This window comes from Rhinopithecus bieti, unplaced genomic scaffold (assembly GCF_001698545.2).
Source record: "Rhinopithecus bieti isolate Rb0 unplaced genomic scaffold, ASM169854v2 scaffold_39586, whole genome shotgun sequence".
In the NCBI taxonomy this organism is placed as follows: Eukaryota; Metazoa; Chordata; class Mammalia; order Primates; family Cercopithecidae; genus Rhinopithecus; species Rhinopithecus bieti.
The window spans coordinates 886,145-911,527 of NW_016816842.1; the positions used below are offsets into that span (position 1 = coordinate 886,145).

The following is a 25,383-nucleotide window of genomic DNA, read 5'->3' on the forward strand; positions in this document are numbered from 1 at the left end:
ATGAGCCACGTTTGAATTACAGATCTCCTCGGTGTGCTCATGTAAGCTAAATGTAAACTCGCCTCTGAGATTCTTTTACGTGGTGAAGCAATGAGAACTTAATCTGGAATCCCTCTCCACCCTCCACCCCCAAACAGCTGGCCGTAGTTTCCTCTCCTCGCTCTTAAATGTCCACAAAAGAACCTTTGTCTGATTGTGTTTTTCTATTGCTCCTGCCTGAGATTATCACTGATAAAATGCCACCTACATTTTCTTGAGTTCTTTATCCTCCTTTAGTCCAAATCAATGTTAGAAGATGAAACAAGGGAAAAGGATTGTTTTTCTTTTTTTGTTTAGTGGAAGATAGCAGAATAAAGCCTATTCAGGGCATGATGGTGTGTGCCTACAATCCCAGCTACCAAGGAGGCTGAGGCAGGAGAATCTCTTGAACCCCGGAGGCAGAGGTTGCAGTGAGCCAAGATTTCACAACCGCACTCCAGCCTGGGGGACAGAGCGAGATTCTGTCGCAAAAAGAAAAAAAAAAGAAAGAAAGAAAGAAAAGTTTTCACTTACAAATAATGTTTTATGTTTTTAGAGGGCTCAGTTGCACAGACTGTATTGGGTTTCCAGATATTTCCAGACGGAAGAAGTCCACGTTGGCTTAAGCATCCTTCCTCAGAGCTAAATACACCTTGCTTGGGGGAGGGAGCCCATCCAGTCCCAAGGCAGGGAGAGGGTGGTGGATGTCTCTGTCACTGTTAGAAGTGGCAGACTCAGGAGTTAGTACAGATGAAAGAGGAAAGGTGGGTACTTCAAGGCTGCCCCTTTGCCACAGGACGTCAGAGGTCCTTGGGAGGGTGCCATTCATATCTCAGCTTCCTATTAAAGAAAGGGTCTATACTTGAGACCCTTGGAAAAGTTGCCCTTTTCACTCCTTCTGAACAGACTGAGCAGACCCTGAAAGCTGAACCTGTGAATACCTCAGAGACCAGGGGAGAGATGGCAAGAAACTGTCAGGAGCTGTCGACCTTAGAAGACGAGCTTTGAGAGAGCTGTCTGTCACGGTGGGAGGGGAGAGGTCTCAAGACACTATCGTTTAGGGAAAGACCTTGTAAGCCCCTTTCCTATGGATATATAGGGCTGGATATTCCACGGCCTACTGCAACAACTGTTCCTCTGTGCCATTTCTTCTTGCTTTTCCCTGTGGGATCTTTTTTAGTTCTTGGTGGGAGAAGGTGGCAGGATATGGTGCTAGGAGCCTTTACTGTTCTAGCCTGGTATAGCAATGTTCACTCTGATGGTTGGCAGGGCAAAAATAACTTATTTCTTCTCTTTATTTTTTTTCCCCAAGAATTTTACAGCCCTGATACCTGGAACAACGGTGGAGATTTTAGATGGAGACTCCAAAAATATTATTCAACTGATTATTAATGCATACAACGTAAGTCACCAGTTTCTTCCCCCACTGCCATCTCCCTTCCATCCCCTCCCACTGGGGCCCTGCAGCTGCCACAGGCTCAGGTGGGCAGTTCGCCATGCTGCTCTGCTCCCCCATCCCCTTGAGTTTGGTATCTTCTTCCTGCTTCACTCAGGGTCAGGGTGGAGAAACCCATCCTGCTTGATGAGTCTCCCTCTCACCTCAGCCATCTTGACTCTCATCTGCAGATCTCAGTGAGCCAAGGAGTGGCTCAGACTCAGGCTGGCGGCCTGGGAAGTGCTTAGGTTCTGACACCTTGCATAGGCAGGCAGTGGTATTCTCCACCTACCCTGTGCCCAGGCTAACCCTGCCACTGTATCCCCTGCATGAGGGAGCAGAGCGTCCACCAGCCACACTGCAAGAAGCGCAAAGCTTGCACACTGAGCTCATCTCACAGTGGCAGGATGGGAATCCCTCAGGCTCATGGACCACAGTGTAGAGCTGCAGACTAACATGGGAGAATCGACAATCTGTTTTTTTGTTTTTGTTCTTAATTTTAAAAAATATGGAGAGAGATTGGGGTTTCACTGTGTTGCCCTGGTTGGTCTGATCTTGAACTCCTGGAAGCAGTCCTACCTCAGCTTCCCAAAGTGCTGGTTTTACAGGCATGAGCCATCAAGCCTGGCCAAAGAATCAATGTTTTGCCTACCTACTTAGGATGTGATTGTAATCAAGTCCTTTCAGAGGGTTTGTGAATGGGGCTGTTAAATTCTATGCTATTGTAACATATCATGTGAAGTTGGCCCTAATATAATAAGTGCAAGTTCTTATAGATGTGGTTTAGGTATCACTTTCACATTCCAAGCCATGCACCCACAGACTCACCTCCCAAACCTTTGTCTTTCCTACCCTCCTTCCCCTCAATTCGTAACACCCCAGAAGTATTTGACTCAGACCTACCTTCTCTCAGGCAAATGGCAGGCAGAGCTCTTGTGCTGGGAAGTGTGTACCCTCTTCTATCCCTTCCCTTGTGGGTCCCAAGATGGTTGTAGCATCCAGTGCCTACCCACCTGCTCAAGGGGCCAGGTAATTTCTAAATTGGCATTCAGAGTGCCTCTTCCTGTTAAAACTAAGTTATACACAGACTGAGTGTGGCTTAAGTAACATTATTAATCCTAAACTTAGGTAAAATAGGTTTTTCTGTCTAACCTGGGAACCTAAGGAATCAGTGTGGCGTAACGCATCTGCGAGAAAAGTCATCTTGCCTTCCCAGCAGTGACTGGTTACAAATAAGTATTTGGAGCTCAGCCTTTCCCAATGTTGGCCTTGTCCACCTGCCGATGTGGCCCTGTTTTGAGTTGCAAAGTACTGCTCAGCTAGGGGGAACCCTGGGGCTTGGGGGTGTGGCCAGCCCTGTGCTTAGTTCCCTGGAGCCTTCGTGTCCTAAAGGCAATGTCTTCGTGTCCTAAAGGCTGCCAGGTGGGCAGCAGTGAGGATTTTTGGCTTGTTTTTCTTCCCTTCCTTCCCCTTCCCAGCGCCCCCATCTCCTGTTGTAGCCAAGGGTCCTCTTGCTCTCACAGATTCAGATACTCCCGGAACTTCCTGTTGTGAGAAACTGAAGACTTCCTTCTCTCCTGCCCCACTGCTCACATACTAACATCCTCTTTTCTGTTCTCTGGCCTTTAGAGCCTCACCAGATCCCATAGGCACTTCAGAACCCAGAGTGCAGTGAGAGGGTTTCCTAATAAACTTTACACTGTAGTGACTTTCAGATTCCACGGTGAGTGATTTGCTTTACACTTCAGGAAAAGGGGGAACACGTAAGCTGGTTATGTGGGCACAATAGGTCTGCTGAAGTGTGACACTCAGAGAGGGTTTGGGATGTGAGCCTGCATGGGAAGGAGGGGCAGGCCTGTGAATGTCACCCTCTTTTCTGGGGTGAGCTGGTGTGAGCTGTGAGCTGCTTGGGTCTTAAACTCTGGATACTGAACTGAGAGAACCAAATCAAGAGCCAGAACCCCTGCCCTGCCACTCTCCCCTTCCCTCTGAAGATGCCAGAGCTGGGAGACCCCACGGGGCAGAAGGGACACTGCTGCTGGACCCACTTTCACAGGCAGGGAGGCCACTTCTTGCCTCCTGCTGAGTCAGGGCCTTTGGGAAGAAATGGCTGAGGAGCAGCTCGTCTGGGCTCTGTGGAGTGGGATGAGGTCCCTCTTTAGGGCTTCTGAGGAGGGGCCACTTGTCAGCATTTCATCGTCAGCCACCTCCTAAATTCAGAGCTCTGGGGCTCCCCAAGATCATTGGCTGGTGAAGGCCCAGGCCCCCTACTCCTGGCGGCTTTGATATTGGAGGGCATCATGGTGCACAGTTCCATAGACCTGGCTGGGCAGCCTTGCAGCAGCAGGGAAGGCACACTGCTCAGCCAGCTTCTCTGTGACTGGCGGGTTCTGTGTGTCTGTGCTTCTGCTGGGACCACTGAAAACCAGGGAGCAGGAGGCTTTCTTATTGGTTCCCTGCATGGGATCTCATAAGTGCTTAGCCCTGAGCAGGATTTCTCATATATCTACACTCATTTTCTTAGTGGAAATCCAGGGGCCCAGGGTCAAGGAGTGAGCAGGGAAAGCATTCCCTGTGTGGTAGGCAGAGGCCAGGAGAGGAGTGGGCACCCCTCCCTGCTGATGGGGAGTGGGGAGCGGGGATGAGTACAGGGAACAATTGTTCTGGGCTGGAGCTGCTTTTGGAACCTGGAATGAATTCCCAGAGGAACTATGGGAACCTAGCACTGTCGCTTGACTCTGCGAGTTAAACTGGTTCCTGTAAACACACATGTGAAATGAAGCTGATGACTTATGAATGAACTTTGAAACTCAGCACTTTTAAAAATGAGTGATTATGACCAGGCATGGTGGCTCACACTTGTAATTCTGGTGCTTTGGGAGGCCAAGCTGGGAGGATCACCTGAGGCCAGGAGTTTGAAACCAGCTTGGTCAACATAGTGACTCCTAGTTTCTACAAAAAATTTTGTAAAAATTAGCTGGGCATGCTATTTGGGAGGCTGGGGCAGGAGGATCGCTTGAGCCCAGGAGTTCAAGGTTGCAGCGAGCTGTGATCATATCACTGTGCTCCAGCCTGGACAACAGAGTGAGACTCTGTCTCTCTTTTTTAAAAAAAAAAAAAAAAAAAAAAAGAAGAAGAAGAAGTAGTGATTATTAGAATACTCTCAACAATAACTATTCAAATCCTGTGGAAAAGAATTGTAAAGCCTTATTGACATATAATTAACATACAGCAAACGGTACTGATTTAAAGTGTATAATATGAGTGTTGACACAGTTATATACCTGTGAAACCATCGCCACCATAAAGATACTGAACATGTCCATTACTCCAAAAAGTGACCCTTGATAATTCCCTTCCTCCACCCCTTCCTTCAGGTGAAATTTAAAATATATTTATTAAATATAGAAATGTGAAACTGCAAGATATTTGAAGCAAGTTCAGTTGATCAAAGCCATTTTAGGGGTATGTTGGTTTTCTGTGTTGATTAGAACCTGTGATACTGTGGTATAATAAGATATATATACAGGTCTCTGCCCCTAGTTCCTAATATAAAACCCCTAAAACCTTTGTAGATAAGGACACTAGGAGAATCTTTTTTTATAATATTTGGTCTTTAATGCAGGTTCCTGACACAGAGTTTCCAAGACCATTGTAATTTCCTGGGTAATAGGAACATCTTTTGTTCTAATGAGGTGACTCTCGGGGGCGCTCCTGGACAGCCTCAGGATGGGGGCTGGTTGCCAGGGGAACCAGACATGTGATTAGAGGGTTGGAACTTTCAGCTCCACACCATGACCTCTGGGGAGGTGGAGAGGGACTGAAGGTTGAGTGGATCACCAGTAGTCAGCGATGTGACCAGTCATGCCTATGTAACGGTACCTCCATGAAAACCCAGAAGGCCTGGATTTGGAGGGCCTTGGGAAAGCTGTGGGACAGGTTCCTGGAGAGTGGCACCAGAGAGGACAGGGAAGTTGTGCATCCTCCTCACACACCTTGCCCTGTTTCTCTTCATCTAGCTGTTCATCTGCAGCCTTTATCTCTTATTAATACGTGGGTAAGTGTAAACAGTGTTTCCCTGAATTCTGTGAGCCATTCTAGCAAACTGATGAAGAAAGAGGTTCGTGGGAATTTCAGTGTACGGCCAATCCGTTGGAGGTATAGGTGACAGCCTAGTACTTGTGACTGGCATCTGCGGTGGGGGCAGTCTTGTGGGCTAAGCCCTTCACCTGTAGGACCTATGTCCAGGTGGATAGTGTCAGAATTGTGCTGAATTAGAAGATAACCAACTCGTGTCCAGTAGAGAACTGCATGGTGTGTGGGGGAAACTCCTCACATCTGGTGTCAGAAGTGTTGTGTTGAGTGGTGTGTGAGCGTAGAGTAGGAAGAACAGTTTGGGTTTTTCCTTCCAAGTACTCATCTTACTTGCTGCTGTCCTGGCCAATGGGAAGGGCTGGGCTGGGATTCAAGCTCCTTGCACTTGGACTTTTCCCAACTTTGAGCCCTAGCACAGGGCCCTGGTGCATGTGGGGTGTGCCGGGGCAGCAGGAGAGGCTTTGGTCAGCTCTGCTGTCCTTTCACCTGCTCCCACCCGGCCAGAGTCCAGTCACAGCTCTCTCTGGACCGCTTCTGTTTCTGTCACCTCACCGTCCGAGTGGTTTGTGTTGGATTTCATGAGTCATGCAACACATGACTAAGTGTGGGCGTTGGCTTTTACCTCCCCTAGAGTGCTGGCAGACCATCTGTGGGGACATTCTGAGCAGATTTGGGTTGGAGCATATGTAACAGATGCAGTGGCTGTGGTATTTGGCCAGGCTGAGGGAGCAGAATGGAAAGGGTATGTTTAATTTCATGTCTTGTAGAATCAAGTCTGGTGTACACATCTCTCAGAGTGTGAAATCTTCAACTTGGATTTATGCATTTTTTCTTGCTGTGCCAAATTCTTCACGTGAGAGGTCTTCCCAAGGGAGTTTGGCAATGTGGTACTTTGCTCTGTAATACGTGCTGGTGAGAGAATCCCTTCCAGAGCTCAGCTGTGGAGCCCTGGGTCCACACGTGCAGAGGGGACTGGCCTCATGTTACACCCAGGAAGTCCTCTTTTCAGTGTGGGAGTGAGCAGAATGAGCTGGAAAGCACTGGAGCTGCATGTGGACGGTGACATCAGAATCTGTGGTGTATTTTTTCCTAGCAGAGCACATGTTTCTCTTTTTGTTGTTGCCATAAAGTCTGCTCCCACCCACTCCACAGCTGGCCCGGCTTAAAGCAATTGCAGATGTGACCCAACCTGACTGCGTATTTAATAGCCTTTAAACTTCTGACATTCCTACCATCGTCTTGTTTCCTACTGGAGAACTAAGGAGTGCACCTTGAGGGGCGAATCTGGTAGGAGTTAATGAAATTTTAGGAGTCACACATAAAAGTCTTCATGAGTAAGAACTGCACTTTGACCCTCTACTATATTTTATACTCCATTCGTTCATTTATTCAACAGATATATACTAACAGCCTAATGTGTGGCAGGGATCGTGCTGCACCTTGGAAATAAAATAGTGAGCAAAACACAGTCCTGCCCTCCAGCACTCATAGTTTTGGGGGTAGAGACCCTTACAACCAGGATACAACCTGACAATCTCTTTCCAAAGTCACAGAGCCAAATTCCTTTTTATTTTTTTATTTTTGTTTTTTACCTTTTCTGTGGACAGCCAATTTCCAAAGAAAGAAGTGCGTATCAGGTGTGGGGATTAGAAAGAGCCCTGGGATGGGTGGAGAAGGCCTGCACCCGGTCCTGTGCAGCAGAGTCGTCCCAGGCCACCTTTTCCTTGCCCTGACTTCCAGCTTCCATACACGAGAGGTTTGGGCTGCATCATCTCCATGGTTCCTGCTGCCTGAAATGTCTTAAGAGTTTCTGATTCCAGAGACTCTGTGGGTAGCAGGAATAATACAAACTTCACATCAGAACATGGGGCCTATGGCCTGAGTAGAACATAGGAGTCCATTTCCATCTAATTCTTAGTTGCTGACTCACAGAGTAGGAGTCCAAGTCCCTCTTGTTTTTTCCCAGATCCTCTCCCAGATCCTCCCTTGGGACTTTCGAGTGGCAGCTTGGGCCGACCTTGCTGGGGAGTGCCGGTGCTTCCTTCCAAAGTTTTATTTGTGAACCACAGGGCCCCCATATTTCAAGTGATCGTTCCCAAGTAATTTTTTACATTCCTTCACTCTTCAGCTCTTTTACGATACTGTTTTATCTCATCCGCATACTTATTCACAGTTATAAATTTATTTTTTAATATTTGTCTTGAGAAATATTTTCATCTACTTGGCCTGAGACCTTAGCATAGCTGCTAAAACATTCATCTGTCTACACGTCCATGCGTTTATTCATTCCACAACAGATTGTACTAAGTCCCAGAGAGATCTATGATACAGCCCTTGGACTTCACAACATGGTAGGGAAGACAGTTCTGTAAATAACTAATCACAGGCAGCAGGAGAGTGCGGTGTGTATTGAGTGGCGCTTTTGTGACCCTTGGCCAGTTAAGGCTGGCAAGTTGCAAAGGGAAGTGGATTTAAGACGGATCGTATTTTTAGAGTTGTAGAAGCACTTAGATAATTTGTTGCAAAGGGAGAGAATTTTTTTTTGCAGAAAGTATTTTCAACAAGCTGTTAATTTGCTGGAAAACTGCATATTTCAGTTATTCAACTTTAGCACTACATGCTCAGCAAAAAAGAGAAAGACAGAAAACCCACAAGAGCAAGAGGCAAGTCTGTCTGCTGTTCTGTCCAACTGCCACGCTCCCTAGAGTGCACCCGAGAAGGGAGAGGGAATCTGCAGGGCTATCTGCGGATGTTGGTGTCCTTGTCTCTCATATGGGTGCATCTTGCTGTACTGTGTGTTGAGTGTATAAACAGACAGTTGTTTTAAATTTTCTGGTAAAATATGACCTCTGAATAAAAGCTGCTTACTTCATTTGGCCTCAGTCTCCAAAGTGGCATCTTCCTTAGAGATTTTCAAGGAAATTATTATTATTATTATTATTATTATTATTATTTAAGAAACAGTCTCACTCTGTCGCCCAGGCTGGAGTGCACTGGCATGATCATAGCTCATTGCAGCCTTGAACTCCTGGGCTTAAGCAATCTTCCTGCCTTAGCCCCCTGAGTAGCTACAGGCATGTGTCACAAGGACAATTTTTTAAACTAATAGACATACAGAAAATTTCACAAACTTTTCACAAATTAAATAAACCTGAGTATCCAGCACCCAGGTCAAACACACAGAACATTAGCAAGGTCTAGAAGTCCCTATTCTGCCCTCTTCCATCACAATCCCTCAAGGGCAACCATTAATTTTGCCTGTTTTTGAATTTCATATAAATAGAGTTATACGATATATATGCCTTTGTCTCTGCCTTCTTTCTAGTAATGTTATATTTGTCAGATTTATCCATATTATTACATGTAGTCATATTTTGTTATTACTGTATGTTATTCCACTGTATGAACATACTACAATTTTTAAAAATCCATTCTACTATTGATAGGCACCTGAGGAATTTCCAGTTTCTAGCTATTACAACAGTGTTGCTGTAAACATTCTTGTCCATGTCTTTTTGGTGACGCATACACTTCTGTTGGGTATAATCCCGGGTGAATGCTAGGTCTGAGGTTGGCCTAAGCTTTAGTAGATATAGCCTAATGGCTTTCTACAGGGTTGCACCAATTTTCACTCCCACCAGCAGGGTTGGGGAGCCCCAGTTGCTCTACATCCTTTCCAACACTTGATGTTCTTAGTCTTTATTTATTTCTGTTCTGATAGGTAATTTTGACTTGATTTTTGTTTGATTCACTGGCTTGAGGATGTAATCCACACATAAGATTGGATTCTCTCATTATGTAGTTTCAAACTCAGATATATGGACCTCATCTGATGGGGATAGGTATGGATGTGAATGATACGGTGGATTCCTGGAGAAAGTGCCTGCTGAGCTGATTTGAAGGATGATAAGGAGCCAGCCAGGAGGAGGAAGGAGAGGAGCCGTTGTGCAAAGGATCATTACCCTGGGTACACGGAAAGGCTCAAAGCCTGGAGTGCACACTCCAAGACTGAGGAACTGCATGTCTGAAGCCAAGGGTGGGGATGAGAGGTGGCTCTGGAGAAGCAAGCAGGGGATGGGGCATAACCCATTTGAAGCAGATAATATCATATGGCAGGTCGACCATTATCAACTTCTCCAAACTCACAGAGGGAGACCTCAGGCTGGGTCTAGCAAGATGTTGTGTGAGTGCAGAGAGAAGGGAAAGGATGAGGGAGGGCCAGGGAACCAAGCTCACGGGCTCTTCCCTTGGCTTGGGGTTCCTGAGTTAGAGGAAGCCACGTGGGCCTCAGAAAACCAGTGTGGGAGCACCTCAGCCACAGCCTTTATTAAATGGTTGGGCTTCATTTTCTCTCTCTGTTCAGAGTATCCGGTCTAAAGTGGAGCTGTCAGTCTGGGATCAGCCTGAAGATCTTAATCTCTTCTTTACTGCTACCTGCCAAGATGGGGTATCCTACCCTGGTCAGAGGAAGTGTGAGGGCCTGAAGATTGGGGACACGGTAAGTCTCACCCCAAGTTTGTATGAACTCTTATTAGCATTGGTCATCAGTCTTTGGGTTCTAATAATTTTTGTGACTTATTAGAGTCCTTTCAGAATTTATATTTTGTTTTCCAATTCAGCATCCCAGAGGAGTCTCCTAAGCCTGTTTTGCATGATGTGTTCAGAGTCTCAGGTGAACTTGTTAAAAGAGCCCAGTCAATAGGCAGCCCTCAGCACATTGGCACCTGAGGCTTTCTCGGGTTAGCAGTGTGACTTTGGTGTTTTAAACCATTATCCTCTTAGCTTGACACAGTTGTAATCAGGAGGAAGAGTACAGGTGGGAATCCAGGAGACCTGGCCTTCATTCCTAGTCTTCTGCAAATAGCTGTGTTCCTTGGATAATCTGACCCTCACTTTTCCTTTCTGTGAAATGTAAAGAAAGCCACTCCCCCCATTCTGTTTGGTGAAATAGAATGGATGACTCTACAGGAATGGAGGACACAGATGCCTTGTCCAGATTAAGTTTATTCAAATGATGTATGAAGATGTATACCTGTGCACTAAACCAAGGACTTGAGTGAGGGAGCAGGGAGGAGGACATGTGAGCAACAAGAACACAGACACAGACACGGGCACAGAGGCCAGTGAGTGGTGATGGACAGCTAGCCACACATCTTCTGGAAGTCCTGCTGCTGGAAGCAGGTCATCAGCTCCATTCCTGACTTGCTTTGTTGATAGGTCCAGTGCTCAGTAAACAGAAGACCAGTGAGGGATAATTCTCTTTCACACTTAAAAGAATCTAGTTAGAAACAGAAAAACTATAGAGACCTTACAAATAGATGGCTATATCCTCTTGGCATTCATAGCACTCATGACGGCCAAGGCGGATATAAGCTGACTCATCCCCTGGCTTCAGGGAAAGAGCTTGCGGAGACAGGGACAGTCTCGTGGCTGGTAGCAGTGGTCTCCTCAGGCTTCTCCACATTCCACTGTAGATCCTCTCCCATCCCGTCTTCACACTTGTCCCTCACCCACTTCACAACACACAAACATACCTCTTACCCTTCCCAAATCTTACTGCAGTGCCTCGCTCCCCCAAATAAAGGGACAGTTCAAAATATCATATGGAAGTTGAGAAAATGAAAGCCTCTCATGACTGGCTAGCAAGGCCTTTTCTAAGACATGTTGTTTCCAAGTTTATTTTGCTTTTAACAAGCTTGAAAGAAGGCCTAATCAAACTGTCAGATGATAAGTCATTACAAATGATTATGATTGATTGATTGATTGATTTGGAGAAAGAGTCTTGCTCTGTCACCCAGGCTGGAGTGCTGTGGCATGATCTCAGCTCACTGCAACCTCCGCCTCCCAGATTCAAACGAGTCTCATGCCTCAGCCTCCCAAGTAACTGGGATTATAGGCATGCACCACCACACCTGGCTAATTTATGTATTTTTAGTAGAGACAGAGTTTCACCATGTTGCTCAGTCTGGTCTCGAACTTCTGGGCTCAAGGGATCCTTCCATGGCAGCCTCCCAAAGTGCTGGCATTACAGGTGTGAGCCACCGCGTCTGCCCACAAATGATTATTTATGGCTTTTAACTCAGAAGACATTCATAGAACAAGGTGACATTGCTGTTAAAAAAACTCCTGTTCCCATCTTTCTATTAATGTGAACTTTTCTTGTGTTTAAATCTCTACAAGTGAAAAATAGAAATATAATTGATGTGAATCCCTGTCTTGTTTAGCAATAATTAATATTATTTTACATCTGGGGGAAAGCCTTATCTCATTAAAGAGGTACTTCCAATAACATTTTACCGTTGATTTTTAATAATTGTAGGAAGTTGCAATGTATTTATGTTGTTTTCATCCATTATAATGATTACTCAATCTAGATGATTAACAAAACAAAACAAAACACTAATGCTTTACAGTTACAGGACAGGGTTTAAAGAGATAGTTATAAAAAATGAAATAAGGCTGGGGGCGTGGGGCTCAAAGCCCTGTAATCCCAGCACTTTGGACGAGTCCGGGAGGCGGGGGCGCGATCATGGAGGTCAGGGAGATCTTAGACCATCCTGGCGTACAAAGGTGAAACCCCATGATCTCTTACTAAAAAATACAAAAAAAATTAGCTGGGCATGATGGTGGCGCGCCTGTAGTCCCAGGCTCTCGGCCGGAAGCTGAGGCCAGCAGAGAATGCATGAACCATGGCAAGGCAGGCCTTGCCCCGGGTGAGGCCGAGCTTCCTGCCCACTGCACTCCAGGCCTGCGGGTGCACAGGCGGAGACTCCGCTCTCAAAAAAAAAAAAAAAAAAAAAAAAAAAAATCGATAATGAGGCAGACCCAACAACATGTAAGTGAATTCTATAGATCTGTGGGTGGAATGTTTGGTGCACCATGTCAGGAAAGCTGAAGGATGAAGTGGGAAATATACCCAAACAAGGAACCCTTTACTTGGAGAAACAGGTATGATGAAAAAGAGAAGGGAGAGGGATGGACTATCTAATCTAGCATACACCAGGTTTCAGGAAGGCTCTTGACAATTTCTAATGACATCCTTATAAATAAGGCAAATATTTAATAATATGAGTTGACAACAGCACAATTATGCGGATTTGTAGCTGGGTGAGCATGCTGTCTCAGAGTGTTGATAATGCAGCCAGAGGGAGGACTTGACTGAGGTTCCAATGTCTTTTGTCTGTTGTGTTTATCATTGGCTTGGGTTAAACTCATAGGAGACCTGCTTATCAAATGTGGGAAGGCCGCAGAGCTGCAGAAAACAGCTTATGTTATAAAGCAGGAAGACCAAGATTTAAAAATATTTTTCAAAATTGAGATGGATTGAAATCATGAAGATTAATGTCTTACATTTTAGTTCAGAATATTACTAGGATATAGGAAACTTGGTTTGATAGTAAAAGAAAAACATCTGGCCGATTATAATGGCTCAAAGGCTCAATGTAAATAAACAGTGATTAAAAAAAAAAAAGTCCGCCAGGCGCAGTGACTCATGCCTGTAATCTCAATACTTTGGGAGGTCAAGGCGGGAGGATCACTTGAAGTCAGGAGTTTGAAACCAGCCTGGACAATAAAATGAGACCCCCATCTCTACAGAAAATAAACTAGCCAGGCATGGTAGTGCACACCTGTGGTCCCAGCTACTCAGGAGGCTGAGGCGGGAGGATGGCTTAAGCCTAGGAGTTCAAGGCAGCAGTGAGCCCTGATCACACCACTGTATTCTAGCATAGATAACAGAGTGAGACCCCGTCTCTTAAAAAAAAAAAGTAATGGCTGGGCACAGTGGCTCACACCTATAATCCCAGCATTTTGGGAGGCCAAGGCTTGTTGATAGCTTGAGCTCAGGAGTTTGAGACCAGCCTGGGCAACATGGCAAAACCCAGTCTCTCCCTACAATACAAAAATCAGCTGGGCATGGTGGGGAGCACCTGTGGTCCCACCTACTTGAAAAGCTGAGGTGGGAGGATTGCTGGAGCACGGGAAGTTGAGGCTGCAGTGAGCCATGACTGGGACACTGTACTCCAGCCTTGGTGACAGAGTGAGACCCTGTCTTAAATAAATAAAAAAAAAGATAAATAACAGGGTGGGCGCAGTGGCTCATGCCTGTAATCCCAGCACTTTTGGAGGCTGAGGCAGGTAGATCACCTGAGGTCAGGAGTTCAAGACCAGCCTGGCCAACATGGTGAAACCCCATCTCTACTAAAAATACAAAAATTAGCCAGGCATGGTGATGTGCACCTGTACTCCTAGCTACTTGGGAGGCTGAGGCAAGAGAATTGCTTGAACCTGGGAGGCAGAGGTTCCAGTGAGCCGAGATCACACCACCACACTCCAGCCTGGGTGTCAGCAGGACTCCTCCTCAAAAAAAAAAAGAAAAAAAAGAAAGAAAAGAAAAAAGATAAATAAATAAAAAGTAATGCCAGTTGAAGCTGTATTTAATAGAGATATTTTGAAACCTCACACTTGGAGTTCTATATTCAGTTCTTTATTTCTTTATTTTTTGTATTTTTTTTTTTTTTTTTTAGCTTTAGAGACAGGGTCTTACTCTGGTTCCCAGGCTGCAGTACAGTGGCTTGATCATAGTGCACTGTAACCTCCAACTCCAAGGCTCAGGCATCCTCCTGCCTCAGTCTCCCAAGTAGCTGGGACCACAGACCTGCACCACCATGCCCAGCTAATTTCTTTGTGGGTTTGTTGTTGTTGCTGTTTTTGTAGAAACAGAGTCTCGCTATGTTGCCCAGAATCGTTTTGAACTCCTGGCCTCAAGTGATCCTCCTGCCTCAACCTCCCAAAGTACTGGGACTATAGGCATGAGCCACTGTGCCCAGCCCAGCTCTTTTTGAAAAAGAAAAGTGATAAGCAATTATCATGATGAATTGTTTAGAGCTAGGAAGGTCAAAGGAACTAACGTTTGTTGATAGTATGATTGTAAAGTCAGAACTATTTTCAGATGCAAAAAAACTGAAGCCAATTTATGTTGCCCAAAGTGAAAAGGAGAAAGTCATTCTAAATATATTGGGGTTCCTCATGGAAAGCAGGAATACAGTTAGTCTTGGGAAGGACCAGAAGCAATCTAGACAATGAGCAATCTGTGGTCACTAATTCTCTGGAAGGAAGGCATTGTTATTCATGCTGACAGATGGGGAAGACTGAGGCACGAAGCATACAGGTTCATACTATGTACACTTACAGGTACATAGCCTGTAAGTGTCGACGTGAAAATTCAAAGCCAGGGCTTTCTGTTCTGAAGCCAGCTCCCTCACCACCTTTATCCGGCTTCTTAGTGCCCACAATTCTATTCTGCCAAACCTATTTCAAAGGACTCTACCAGCACAAAGTACGATCCTGAGGAACAGGAGCCTCCACGGGAGAGTGCTGCTGACTGAGCCCCCCTGCACCATGTGGGGAGCCCAGCGCTTGCGCACTGCTGACAGGCAGCCTGGGATTTGAGGATGAGCGTGACCTGCCCCAGCTCCCCCAGCTAAGAGGCAGTGAACTCACAAGCCAAACCAAGGTCGTTCCCCCTCCACACCAGGTCATCTCGCTCATCACTGCCTCCCCATTACAGAGCAAAGTATATTTGTTTGCATGGAATGGGGACATCCAATGTGCCCTGTCCAACGTGCCCCTTACTGTGGTGGGGGCATTACTGTTGCTGTCTGCCTCTTACAGCAGCTTTGTAAGGGAGCTATTCCTTCCCCATTTTATGTATGAAAAACAAAGACTCAAAGTGGGGCCTGAGAAGCGTGCCAGAAGCCTCAAGTATCAGGAGCCAAGTTGGGGGCTGCTTCTGAGGCCACAGGGCATGTGTTTGCCCTGTGCCTCACACACTTTGGGAGTAACAGCTTCTAGGAAGCATACAGTGGTGTCATGGCCACTTACAGATGGACACTCTAGTGTACAGATTTTGATTTTTACTGGGATACCTCAGAAAAATGGGGAAATTGTCCAGAACTTGAAAAGATTTTACATGATTTTCAAATGCTCTGAAAATCTCAGATGTATTGAAGTGGTTTTTAGAGCATTCGAAGTGACACTAAAGAAGAGGGGAACTTCTGCTCAGGCCGGCACCTTTGACAGCTCTTCCTGTGGGATTGGATGGGCCACAGCCCTGTGGGAACCGCAGGGGCCCTAGGCGACTGACCCGAGCTGGCCCTTTGTTTCTCCTCACTGTCCCAGTGTTGTTGTCTTGCTGTCCAAGGGCCACGGTCACATGGCCTCAGCTCCACTGCGAGGGCTGTGGGGTTTTTGTTTTCTGTGGACGAAGACAGGCTGGCACAGGGCAGTGGCCACTCTGCTCTTCAGAGCCAGACATGATTCTGTTCACAAGGGCCACACCAGGCCATGCAGGCCAGGAGAGGCAGCTCTCTTGAGGAGAGCTGAAGGCCATCGGGGCAGAACTGGCTCCATCATTTGTAGGTCCCAGTGCAAAATGAAAATATGGGGTCCGTGTTCAAAAATCATTAAGAATTCCAGCACAGCAACCACAGAGCATTAAAGCAAGCATGGGCCCTTCTGAGTGGGGGCCCTTGTGACTGCACAGGCATATATATGCCAGGGAGCCGGCCCTGGCACGGGGAGTTGAGGGGCTTTCCCTTTGCGATGAAGGAGAGGGGTCTGTCAATTCCTCTGATCCCCAAGACAGAAGGGGTGCACTTACAGCTGGGACCAGTCTGGTTTTCTTAACCCTGGCCCAAGAAGGCAAACTTTCCATCCCTTCTCTCAGGCTGAACTGTCTCCAAAGCATTGACAGTTGGGCTTTGGCAAGCAAGGGTGCTACTGAGTGTGTATGTCCCTCTGGACGTGTGTCCCAAAGCCATACATTTCAGAACTTGCCAGTGACTGTGCTGACATCCACTCGTACTCAGTAAGTGTTTATGTACCAAATCCCATGCTCACTCAGGATGGACAGATGAGGCCACAGATCAGGGATCTAGTGGAGGAAATAATGTGCAGAGGAGTCAGCCCCGTAGAGGGTGACAAGTGCTGTGGGAAAGCCAGGTGTGGCACTGCAGGAAGCCAAGGAAGAAGGGCCCAGCACTGCAGAGGGAGCTGTTGGAGCTGAGGCTCAGAGCACCAGTAGGAGTTTCCCAGAGAAAGGGGGGGTGGGCTAGTCCCATCAGTGGGCCTGCCTTGTGCATATTGGCAAGATATGTCTGCTAGGGTGTGAAGAGCATCGTCCTTTGGCCAGTGGGGGAAAGCAGCTGATGGTGATGGCCATGGAGGCAAGAGGAGTGGGCTGAGGAGGGAGGGGAGAGTGGCTGGCTTGGGCCACAGTGGTGAAATATACCCGCCAACCTAAGGGGTCTGGCCATTGTTTGGTAAGTGGGTTCCATTCTTTGGTGGCAGGAGTTGAGAGGGCTATGGGCAAGTCAGGGAATGGTGGTGGGGGTAGACAAGAATACCGAGCATAGCTGGAGGGTCTGGGGACGCCCCTGGAGAAGAAGGATTAGGAAAAGCAGGCAGGGTTCAGCTGTCATCAGGGATCTCAGGGTCTGGCCTGTGGACAAGGACACAGCCCGTGTGAGGGGCAGCCAGATGGACCTCGCCTGCTCATTATCACAGCTTCCTGCAGAGGTGGAGGAGGTGCAGGCTGTGGTTCTGTGACAACCCTGTGTGCTCTGGGTCAAGATAGATGTCTAGCAAGAAGCAGACATCCCAGCCCCTGAGGGGCTGAGGGGCAGGGAGGTCCTCAAAGAGGAGTAGGCTTAAATCAAACCTTGAAAGCCCCAAATCCAATGAGATTCTCTTTCCCAGTTTTCAATTGTTTCCCTAATTTTCCTCCCTTTATCCTACACCAACCATCAGAAGTCAGTTTACTTAGGAACTGGCTTCAACAAATCAGTATGCAAGTGGCTGGCTGTGAGGCTAGCACGGACGCCCAGCACAAAGCAGCCAGTGAACCCTGTCGTGGACTTCTCACAGCACCCCCTCCCTGCTCCTGTCCACTCCTTGGGGCCCTGTAGCCTGTGCCCATCCCAGCTCCTTTTTTGTTGAGATCTGAGTGGATTTGGCATCTGCATTGGATAGCCCTGGATCTGGTGGGTTTGGGTGGGGGCTGGGCAGCCCTTTTGAAAGGGTACATCAGGCCAGCAGCCCCACAGGGGAACTAGGAGAATCCCAATGAAGTTCTAATAACAAGACTGGGCGGGAGGGCTGCTGTGTCTGTGACCTTCCTCTGGAATCTTGGAGCGAGTGAATGGAAAGTCTCCAGGAACTGGGGAGCCTTCAGTATCAGTTAAAGTTCTCAGGAATCAGGGAAGGGACTCGAAGAGGCCTCATTCCAGCTGCCTTCCAGCCTCTCTGGACTCTTTCCAAATCCAGTAGGGAAAATGGACCCTCTGAAAGGAGGGGTAAGCGAACAGATTTCCTTGCTGGTCCTGAAGTGCTTTTTATAGCACTTCCTGTGCCCAGCAGGAGCTGAGACCCAGTGGCTGAAACAGACAGAACATTCTCTGGTTATCAGGCATCTGGCTGCACTCCAGGCTGCACAGGGCCAGACAGATAGCACCTCACTTGGACCGAAGCCTTGGCTGGGGAAGGCCTCAGGACCTGCTTGAAAGCTGGGCCCTCCTTGTTTGCCCAGCTGGGCAGACAGTGCCTGAGTGTTTCTACAGGCTGGTGATTGGGCACCAGCACTTTAGGGGTGCTCTAACCTCCCACTTTCTCCCGGACACATCAGCAAGATTCTAGAGACTTAACTCTCACTTTCATTGCTTTAACCCCAAGGCAGGCAAGTTTCCATGGGAGAAGGTTATACTCACAGGTGTGCACTCCCCACAGTCTTTCAATAACTAAATGCCTTTGGCCCTTGGTCCAGGTCATTCCTCTGTAGTGTATTCAGTTTCTGACCTGCAGATGCCTCTGTGGGGCACAGGCTTTTCATTGAACAAGTCCAGCAAGTTGTAGCCCTAGGAGTACAGGGTTTCAGCTGTAACTTGAAGCAAGCTACAGGTAGCTTCAAGCATGTCACTGTAGTGGGAGCTTCCAGCAAGTAGCAATAGGAGATGCAAGCAAGTTTCTCTGGGCCTCAGAAGGGAGGAATGGCATCTGCTCCTCAAAAGCTCCATTCACCTCTGCATTCTTGATGGCCCCATGGGTGGCTTCGAGCAGGCATAGTCCCCACTCTCATCTCATCTGCAGGCTCAAATCATTCCCAGCCCATGGCAGAAAGATGTAGAGATGCCTCTGGTCACCGCTTTGGGGATTACCATCAAGGGGTCCCTTTAGTAAGCCAGGCTGGCTCTCCCTCTGTACCCCGATGAGGTAGACCTCATTCCCCCTTCTAGGAGGTGATACGCTAAGGAGAGCGCAGGCCCTGCTTTAGGCCTGGCCCCACTCCTCATCAGCCGTGTGACCATGATTCAATCCACCAATCCTGTTTTCTCTCTGGTAAAATGAGGCCACTTCCTTCTAGGGCATTTAAAAGAGATGCTTGTAGAAAAGTCCAGCACAGTGCCTGGTACATAGTAGGTACTTGGCAACTAATAACTATTAGTGGTTTGGTTTTGTTTTGTATTTTTCTTTTTGAGACAAGATCTCACTCTGTCGTCCAAGCTGGAGTGCAGTGACATGATCATGGCTCACTGCAACCTCCCCTTCCCGGGCTCAAGCAGTCCTCCCACCTCAGCCTTCTGAGTAGCTGGGACCACCGGCATGTGCCACAACACCGGGCTAATTTTTCATACTTTTGGTAGAGATGGGGTTTTTCCATGTTGTCCAGGCTGGTCTCAAACTCCTGGCCTCAAGTGATCCTCCCAGTCTGCCCACCTCGACCTCCCAAAGGGCTGGAATTACAGGCGTGAGCCAGTACACCCATCCTATTCGTGTTATCCTTTAACCAATTTCATTGTCCAAGTGGATCGAATCTTTACTTACCTTGAGAGACTCCCTGTACCTCGAGACCTTGGAACTTAGCCTCAGAGTTGTTTCTGTCAACCTTTCCCCTTTGCCTCCTCCTACTCTTCCTACCCCACAGAGATGGAAGGTGAGGTGGAGCTAGCCCAAGCTGTGCAGCTGGCCTGGTCCCCCGATTGTCTTCTGATCCTGCGCTCCTAGCTATCCTCAGCTCACCTATCCAAAAGCCTCTCCTGTTGAACCTCTTGGCTAATGCCAAGTCCTGGGCGTCTGTCATCAAGCCTTTGAAGCAGCAGTTTGCTGCCATGCAGGACTTTCTGCAGGACTTAGAGAGCAGGATCTATCCTCCTGCTCAGTCCCATACCTTCTACCCTCTCCCCGTGTCCTTAGATGTCACAGCATCTGAAGGGAGGCCTTTTAGAACCAGTAAAAATCTCAAAGTAATAGGGATCTATTTGTTTAGAAACAGGTATTTATAATGTTCTCAAAAAACGAACATCGTGGGCCGGGCACAGTGGCTCACGCCTGTGATCTCAACACTTTGGGAAGCTGATGCGGGTGGATCACTTGAGGTTTGCAGTTCAAGCTGACCTGCCTGTCCAACACAGTGAAACCATGTCTCTACCAAAGATACAAAAATTAGCCAGCCATGGTGGCAGGCACCTGTAATCCCAGCTATTTGGGAGGCTGAGGTGGGAGAATCGCTTGCACCTGGGAGGCAGAAGCTGCAGTGAGCCGAGATGGTGCCACGGCACTCCAGCCTGGGTGACAGAGAGAGACTCTATCTCAAAACAACAACAACAACAACAAAAACATTGTTACCTGAAGATTGTCCAGTAAATCAGGTGAATGATGACATTTTAAAAATTAGCTATAATGATTGGGTGCAGTGGCTCATGCCTGTAACCCCAGTGCTTTGGGAGGCCGAGGTGGGCGGATCACGAGGTCAGGAGATCCTGGCCAACATGGTGAAACCCCATCTCTACTAAAAATACAAAAATTAGCTGGGTGTGGTGGCACGCACCCGTAATCCCAGCTACTCGGGAGGCTGAGGCAGGAGAATTACTTGAACCCAGGAGGTAGAGATTGCAGTGAGCTGAGAGCATGCCATTGCACTCCAGCCTGGCAATAGAGCGAGACTCCACCTCAAAAAAAAAAAAAAAAAAAGCTTTATTCCAACCCAAATAATAGAATTAAGAATAGTAATAGCTGAAAGTGGTTTCTAACCTATTCTGAGCTTCAGAATGATCTGAGGAGCCTTTTGAAAAATAAAGACATTTGGACCCAGATCCAGTGAGTCCGTTTGTGGGATGGGCCAGGCCTCTGTCTGTTTAGGGAGTAAGGGAGAACCCACCCCTGAGTAAAACTTCACAACGGCATTTCATCAGGGTGCACAGGCCACCTGTCTGTGTGTCTTCATAGAATCCACAGTGCCTTGCTCCAAGGGACCTGCTGGGTGATTCAAACCTCACATGGCTCTCCTCAGGGGGGTGAGGAGGAGAGGGTGGGGGAGTCAGGCTCTAGTTCCTGAATCAGACCAAGCCTCATCCTTGCTTTCCCTCCATCCCAGCCCTGTGGGCAGCTGACAGGCATCCCCCCCACACCATCCGCCACCCAACCAGGCCCACCTTGAGCCTGTTTCCAAGGCAAGCTGTGAGAAGCTCCTGAATGAGAAACATTTCCGTATATATTCTGTTTAAAAAGAAAAGGTCTGTCCATGTGCACAGTGCATTTCATCAGTGGCGACTCGTCTTTAGGACCTCACGGCATGGGGGGTTGTGAAAGATGCAGCTATGATAAGCACTCACAGAGGAGAAATTGGGGCACGGGGGGCTCGGGGTTGTCTGAAGAACAAGCTCTGGAGTCCGCTGAGCCCTTTGCCAGCAGGCACGGAGCCCTCTCTACAGTGGGCCAGGTGGGTCCCCTTCACCCAGCACCCTGTGAGAGTGCCACCATGCTCCTGCATCTAGCATCGTGCCTGGCACAGAGGCAGTGCCCAGGAAATATTTGTCCACTGAATGACTTTTTAAATGAGCAGAGAAGAGGCATCTGCAGTGGGGCTGGGAAGAGGATACGATAAAAGAGAAAAGAAAGGGAGAACAAGAACTGTGTGAACTCGAGGAAGCCCTGTACCTTTCTGCAGAGGTTCATTTCCTCAGGATCATGAGGATGCAAAGAGATAATGAATGTTTAAAAAATCGTCTGTCAAACGTGAGCCCACCTGTGCATTCTCTTCTCCAGGAATTGTGGGAGCTTGCTGGTTCTGAGGTCTCTTCCTACTCAGGCCACCTCAGTGGTTCTACTTGTGTGCAAGGAGAGGGCTGGAGTTCGCAGCTGCTCTTCATCAAGGGCCCTGCCCCTGAGTGAATGGGAGACCCTGACTTGCCACAGCCATGATGTCCCTTCTCTTCCTTCTGCCCAGGCATCTTTTGAGGTGTCAGTGGAGGCCCGAAGCTGCCCCAGCAGACACACAGAGCACGTGTTTGCCCTGCGGCCGGTGGGATTCCGGGACAGCCTGGAGGTGGGGGTCACCTACAACTGCATGTGTGGCTGCAGCGTGGGGCTGGAACCCAACAGCGCCAGGTGCAGCGGGAGCGGGACCTATGTCTGCGGCCTGTGTGAGTGCAGCCTCGGCTACCTGGGCACCAGGTGTGAGTGCCAGGATGGGGAGAACCACAGCGTGTACCAGAACCTGTGCCGGGAGGCAGAGGGCAAGCCACTGTGCAGCGGGCGCGGGGAGTGCAGCTGCAACCAGTGCTCCTGCTTCGAGAGTGAGTTCGGGAAGATCTATGGGCCTTTCTGTGAGTGCGACAACTTCTCCTGTGCCAGGAACAAGGGAGTCCTCTGCTCAGGTAAGTGTCCCCAGCAAGCGCTTTAGCTCTGAGCCAGGCCCGGATGCTGTTAGGACACCCTCCCAAAGCCTGCCTTTTACTCGGTGGTGGTAGAAAGTGTCACTACCATGGCTCTCCTTGGAGAAGACAGTGGGCAAGCCTTGCCGCCCGCAGGCAGGAGGTGGGGACCAGTGTGCAGAATACAAAAGCAGAAGGCATTGCCATAAATTGTGGACTCTCAGAGTTTGAGGGGCCTGCCTGCGGGTCATCCACCTTACTTCCCAATTCATGCAGGACTGGCCTGCACAGCATTCCTGAGAGGTAGAGATGGTCAGCCTCTTGATTGCCTCCTCGGATGGGAGCTGGTAGTGGCCATCTGCCCCTTAGCCAATGGATTCATATCTTATTGCTGTTCCCACAGCTCACCACAAACCTGCTGGCTTAAAATGATACACATTTAATCCATTATAGTTCTGGAGGCCAGAAGTCTGAAATGGATCTTATTTGGCTAGAATCAAGGTGCCAGCAGGGCTGCACACCTCTTAGAAGCTCCGGGGGAGAGTTCGTGTCCCGGCCTTTTCCAGTACCTAGAGGCCACCTATGTTCTTTGACTCGCAGCTCCTTCTTCCATTTTCAAAACCAGCAGAGTAACATCCTCAAATCTCTCTAACTCTGACCTCTGCTTCTGTTGTCACATCCTTCTCCCCCTCCTATGGACCCTTGTGGTTACAAGGGACCCTCAGTAGAACCCTGGAAAGTCTCCCTATCCCCAGGTCCTCAGCTTACTCATACCTGCACAGCCCCTTTCACCATGTAAGGCCACACAGTCACAGGGTCCAGGGATTAGGATGTGGACATCTCTGGGGGCTCTTATTTTTTCCTGTCAGAAATCCTTTTTTTTTTTTTTTTTTGAGAGGGAGTCTCACTCTGTTGCCTGGGCTGGAGTGCAGTGGCACAATCTTGATTCACTGCAACCTCTGCCTCCCTAGTAGCTGGGATTACAGGCGCCCGCCACTTTGCCCAGCTAGTTTTTTGTATTTTTTTTTTTTTAGTAGAGACGGGGTTTCACCGTGTTAGCCAGGATGGTTTCGATCTCCTGACCTCGTGATCCACCCGTCTCGGCCTCCCAAAGTGCTGGGATTACAGGCTTGAGCCACCGCGCCTGGCCTTTTTTTTTTTTTAAAAGGGAGTCTCACTCTGTTGCCTGGGCTGGAGTGCAGTGGCACAATCTTGATTCACTGCAACCTCTGCCTCCCTAGTAGCTGGGATTATAGGTGCCCGCCACCACACCTGGCTAATTTTTGTATTTTTAGTAAAGATGGGGTTTCACCATGTTGGCCAGGCTGGTCTTGAACTCCTGACCTCAAGTGATCCACCCACCTCAGCCTCCCAAAGTGCTGGGATTACAGGCGTAAGCCACTGTGCCCGGTCCAGAATTCCTCTTTATATTGAAGAGAAACTTGTTTCTCAATAGCTTCCACCCAATGGTTGACATTCTAGAGTCCCTCTTCCACGTCACAAGCTGTCAAACATCTGAAAGCTTCTTTATGGTTCTCTGTTCTCTCTTCTGATGTAGGCTAGACACCCCAAGTCTCTTCCTTGTCTGAGGGTGCTATCATTTGTGAAGCATGCTTCATAGAATCAAGCGCGTTACTTGTCGTGCTGGATAATGAGGGCTTGGTCCAGGGTTCAGCGGAGCATTCATTTCCTGTGATTTGGACATTTCACTTCCGTGGATGTACCCTGACAATACATTCACCTTTCCTTTTCCTTTCCCTTTCCCTTTTCCTTCCTTCCTTCCTTCCTTCCTTCCGTCCGTCCTTCCTTCCTTCCTTCCTTCCTTCCTTCCTTCCTTCCATCCTTCCTTCCTTCCTTCCTTTTTCTTTGTTTTGAGATGAAGTCTCGCTTTGTCGCCCAGGCTAGAGTGCAGTGGTGCGATCTCAGCACACTGCAACCTGTGCATCCTGGGTTCAAGCGATTCTCCTATCTCAGCCTCCTGAGTAGCTGGGATTACAAGCACCCACCACCACCCCAGCTATTTTTTTCTATTTTTTTGGTAGAGATGGGGTTTCGCCATGTTGGCCAGGCTGGTCTTGAAGTCCTGACCTCAGGTGATCCACCGGCCTCGGCCTCCCAATGTGCTGGGATTACAGGCATGAGCCACTGTGCCCGGGCCACCTTTTCTTTCTGTTAAATAGTCACAGTACACTCGAGCTGGTTTTTAACTTCACTACCAAAAGTTAGAGGCGTTTTATTTATTTTATTTTTTAGAACTGTGGTTCAGAAGGAGAGGTACTTTTTTAGTGTGTTGTTTTGGAGCTCTTAATTTTCTGAATCTAAACACAGGACTTTACATTGATTCCAGTTAAATGACAAGTTGGCAGTTCCCACTCTGGTATTGCATTCTGATTAAATCCTTCAAAATTGTATCTCAAATTTTATCCAACACCATGCAACCTGTAAAGGTAGTAAGTAAAACAGTTTTAGGCAGGGCTGTGGTTTATTCTACACATCATTTATTCTGTGGTTTCTAGGGCTCCCTCCTTAAGAATGGTCTTCCAATTGGGATGGGTGGATTTGAAAGGAACTAAGGGTTCAGCTGGGAAAGAAAGCACAAGGTGTATCTGAAGCAAACCAGGAATGTGCAGATACTCCGTCCTATGGGAGGAAGAATTGTACCTTCATGCAAGGTTGCACAGACGTAGATTAGCAAGGGAAGCTTCCTGGAGCAGACTTTGCCATGAGACAAGCGTGAGTACACCCATGGGTGTCATGGGACCAGCATGTCTAAAACTTGAGTTGCCCTGGAAAGTGCAGGACTTAGTAATGTCATCGCAGAGTAAAGTAGGTGGAAAACTCAGGATTTGACATGCCAAGCATGCAACAGGGATCAACGCTTTCCCCAGCAGAGTGATGATAGGTTGGTGTTAGCTGGATGGTTCTATCTGGTTAGTAGAAAAAGTGTGGGCTCAATAGCGGGAGGCCTGGGCCTAAGTCCCATCATACAGTATCTGCTGGTGTGACTTGGGCACAGAGTTGTTATGAGGAATAAGAGATGTGTGTGAAGCACCCAGCACGTTGCCTGGCACAAAAGGAAGACACACCCAATGCCGGCTCCTCTATGAGTCAGTGCCGCACCACTCTGGG

At 48.0% G+C, this 25,383-nt stretch overlaps 1 protein-coding gene across 1 annotated transcript in view; it reads left to right on the top strand.

The window, feature by feature from the left end:
- ITGB5 (integrin subunit beta 5) overlaps nucleotides 1-25,383 on the top strand; it is a 123,211-nt gene that overhangs the window by 67,885 nt on the left and 29,943 nt on the right. The window contains exons 8-10 of the mRNA XM_017855327.1: nucleotides 1,331-1,420; nucleotides 9,912-10,046; nucleotides 21,828-22,257. Of these exons, the coding sequence (XP_017710816.1) occupies nucleotides 1,331-1,420; nucleotides 9,912-10,046; nucleotides 21,828-22,257 (655 nt within the window). The remainder of the gene's footprint in view (nucleotides 1-1,330; nucleotides 1,421-9,911; nucleotides 10,047-21,827; nucleotides 22,258-25,383) is intronic.